Source organism: Camelina sativa, chromosome 20 (assembly GCF_000633955.1).
Source record: "Camelina sativa cultivar DH55 chromosome 20, Cs, whole genome shotgun sequence".
In the NCBI taxonomy this organism is placed as follows: domain Eukaryota; kingdom Viridiplantae; phylum Streptophyta; class Magnoliopsida; order Brassicales; family Brassicaceae; genus Camelina; species Camelina sativa.
In genome coordinates this window covers 126,734-129,959 of record NC_025704.1, presented here as the reverse complement: position 1 = coordinate 129,959, position 3,226 = coordinate 126,734, and the positions used below count along the sequence as shown (strand labels likewise).

Below are 3,226 nucleotides of genomic sequence, written 5' to 3'. Positions count from 1 at the left end.
AAAAATAAAAAAAAAAAAAAAAAAAGAGTTTGGTGGCAAAAGGGTAGCTAATGATAGAAAGATAAGAAGAAGAAGAAGAAGAAGAAGTGATAAGTTATAATATTAGTAGTAGTAATTAAAAGGAAAAAACACACAAGTTGATAAATTACACACAATTAAATTAACCAACCAATAAGCAATTTGCAGACATCAAAAGATATGACAAAAACAAAAAAAAACGAGTTAGTCCAAAAAGGAAAACAGGTTGGCTGTTCTCTTCTGTTTCGTTTAAATTAGAAAAGGGATATTTACTAAGAATGGCATTTTCGCAAATCCTCCCTTAAAAGTAGCCAGCCAGCCAGCCAACTTGGGTTTTGTTTGGCTGCCTCCTTTGGTCCTTCCTACTATATTGTTCTGGTTGTAGTATAAAACTATATAGGAAGGAGGAAGAGAGGGTTTCGTAATCTTCGTCACTTTTTTCTATTGTCTGATTGTCTCTCTCTGCCCCATACAACAAAACTTGTCTCTCTCTCTCTCTCTCTCTTTCTCTTTCGCAGCGCCCGCTCGCTCTCATCAAATTGAAGGTAAATTCTTCTTCTACTTGGGAGATTTCGATGCTCTATGTATTCTTGCTTTCTCCTCCTATGGATCTATTATATTATTATCTCCCCTCTGTGACGGAGAAAACCAAATCTGAAGTTAGAAAAGAAAATAAAATGTGGTTTTGTTTCTCTGGATCTGTTCCTAGATGTCCGTCCATCTCTCTACTTAATTAGATTATATTACTCAATCGGCTTTGCATCTCTCTCTGTTTAGAGGGTATTAGAAGATTGCGACTTTCCTCTGTTTTTTTCATTCCCAATCCATCATCCAACAAACCGTGTTGGGTTGGTGGAATTAATGTGTTTTTTTTGTTCTTCTCAGAAGTATTTCAAAATTCGTTTTGTTTGATTGCTCTCTCTCTCTCTGTTTTTCAGGAGGTTTGTATTGTTTTAATTGAAGAAGAAGAGTGTGCAAATTTACGGATCCAGGGAATGCAGAAACATGTATTTGAAAGCAGCTGAACACAAGTGCTCTACCACCACCATCTCTCACATCCCTTCTCCCTCCTTTGGGCCTTTGTCCTCCTCGCTCTTCCATCATGACACCCGCTTCCTAAACCACCCTGCTTCCACCACCCTTCTCCCCTGGTTCCATCCCTCCTCGCATGCTAGAAAAAACGCCACTTGGAAGCATGATCTCTGCGAAGACGGTTGATCCTCCTCTTCTCGCCTCCTCCTGAGTTCATCATCATTTTAGTATATTCTAGGTTCTTCTTTTTAATCTTTTTAAGTTAATATAGTCTACTAGTCTAGTCTGTGAGTGTGAGTGAGAGAGAGTGAGTCAATAATGGAGAAGAAAGGGTCTGTGCTGATGCTCCGTTACGAGGTCGGCAAGTTTCTTGGTCAGGGTACCTTTGCTAAGGTGTACCATGCTAGGCATTTGAAATCTGGTGATAGTGTTGCAATTAAGGTCATCGACAAAGAAAGAATCCTCAAAGTTGGTATGACCGAGCAGATTAAGCGTGAGATCTCTGTCATGCGTCTCCTTAGGCATCCTAACATCGTCGAGCTCCATGAAGTCATGGCCACTAAATCTAAAATCTACTTCGTCATGGACCACGTCAAAGGAGGTGAGCTCTTCAACAAAGTCTCTGCTGGCAAGCTGAGCGAAGACGTTGCCAGAAACTACTTTCAACAACTTGTACGCGCTGTTGACTACTGTCACAGCCGTGGGGTATGCCACAGGGACTTGAAGCCCGAGAATCTCTTGTTGGACGAGGATGGTAGTCTTAAGGTGTCTGATTTTGGTCTGAGCGCTCTTTCCGACTCTAGAAGGCAAGATGGGTTGCTTCACACCACGTGCGGCACCCCTGCATATGTTGCACCTGAGGTGATAAGCAGGAGNAGCATGATCTCTGCGAAGACGGTTGATCCTCCTCTTCTCGCCTCCTCCTGAGTTCATCATCATTTTAGTATATTCTAGGTTCTTCTTTTTAATCTTTTTAAGTTAATATAGTCTACTAGTCTAGTCTGTGAGTGTGAGTGAGAGAGAGTGAGTCAATAATGGAGAAGAAAGGGTCTGTGCTGATGCTCCGTTACGAGGTCGGCAAGTTTCTTGGTCAGGGTACCTTTGCTAAGGTGTACCATGCTAGGCATTTGAAATCTGGTGATAGTGTTGCAATTAAGGTCATCGACAAAGAAAGAATCCTCAAAGTTGGTATGACCGAGCAGATTAAGCGTGAGATCTCTGTCATGCGTCTCCTTAGGCATCCTAACATCGTCGAGCTCCATGAAGTCATGGCCACTAAATCTAAAATCTACTTCGTCATGGACCACGTCAAAGGAGGTGAGCTCTTCAACAAAGTCTCTGCTGGCAAGCTGAGCGAAGACGTTGCCAGAAACTACTTTCAACAACTTGTACGCGCTGTTGACTACTGTCACAGCCGTGGGGTATGCCACAGGGACTTGAAGCCCGAGAATCTCTTGTTGGACGAGGATGGTAGTCTTAAGGTGTCTGATTTTGGTCTGAGCGCTCTTTCCGACTCTAGAAGGCAAGATGGGTTGCTTCACACCACGTGCGGCACCCCTGCATATGTTGCACCTGAGGTGATAAGCAGGAGAGGCTATGATGGTTTCAAAGCCGATGTCTGGTCCTGTGGAGTCATACTGTACGTCTTGCTCGCCGGTTATCTACCCTTCCGTGATTCCAATCTTATGGAGCTGTACAAGAAGATTGGCAAAGCCGAGGTCAAGTTCCCAAACTGGTTTGCTCCCGGGGCAAAGAGATTGCTCAAGAGGATCTTGGATCCTAACCCCAACACCAGAGTATCAACTGAAAAGATAATGAAGAGCTCTTGGTTCCGGAAAGGCCTGCAGCAAGAGCAGAAGAAAGGATCTGTTGATGAAGAGGACGTTGACGTTGACATTGACGTTGACGCAGAGGCAAACGCTAACGCTAACGCAAGTGCAGACAAGGAAAAGAAGCGGTGTATCAACCTGAACGCGTTTGAGATAATATCTCTGTCGACGGGGTTTGATCTCTCGGGGCTGTTCGAGGAGGGAGAGGAGAAGGAGGAGATGAGATTTACAACGAACAAAGAGGCGTCTGAGATAACAGAGAAGCTGGTGGAGATAGGGAAGGAGCTCAAGATGAAAGTGAGGACCAAGGAACAAGGATGGAAGGTGAAGATGGCGGCTGAGGCTGC

General features: G+C 44.0%; 1 protein-coding gene across 2 annotated transcripts in view; it reads left to right on the top strand.

Moving 5' to 3' along the window:
• Positions 230–3,226, top strand: part of LOC104768277 (CBL-interacting serine/threonine-protein kinase 15) — a 6,640-nt gene continuing 3,643 nt past the window's right edge. Inside the window, exons 1-3 of one of the 2 annotated variants that reach the window (XM_019242286.1) lie at positions 246–563; positions 957–1,262; positions 1,979–3,221. In XM_019242286.1, coding sequence (XP_019097831.1) covers positions 2,085–3,221 — 1,137 coding nt within the window. In that variant the 5' untranslated portion in view covers positions 246–563; positions 957–1,262; positions 1,979–2,084. Of the gene's footprint in view, positions 564–956; positions 1,492–1,978; positions 3,222–3,226 lie in introns of both variants that reach the window. The other variant, XM_010492204.2, reaches the window with a different exon arrangement.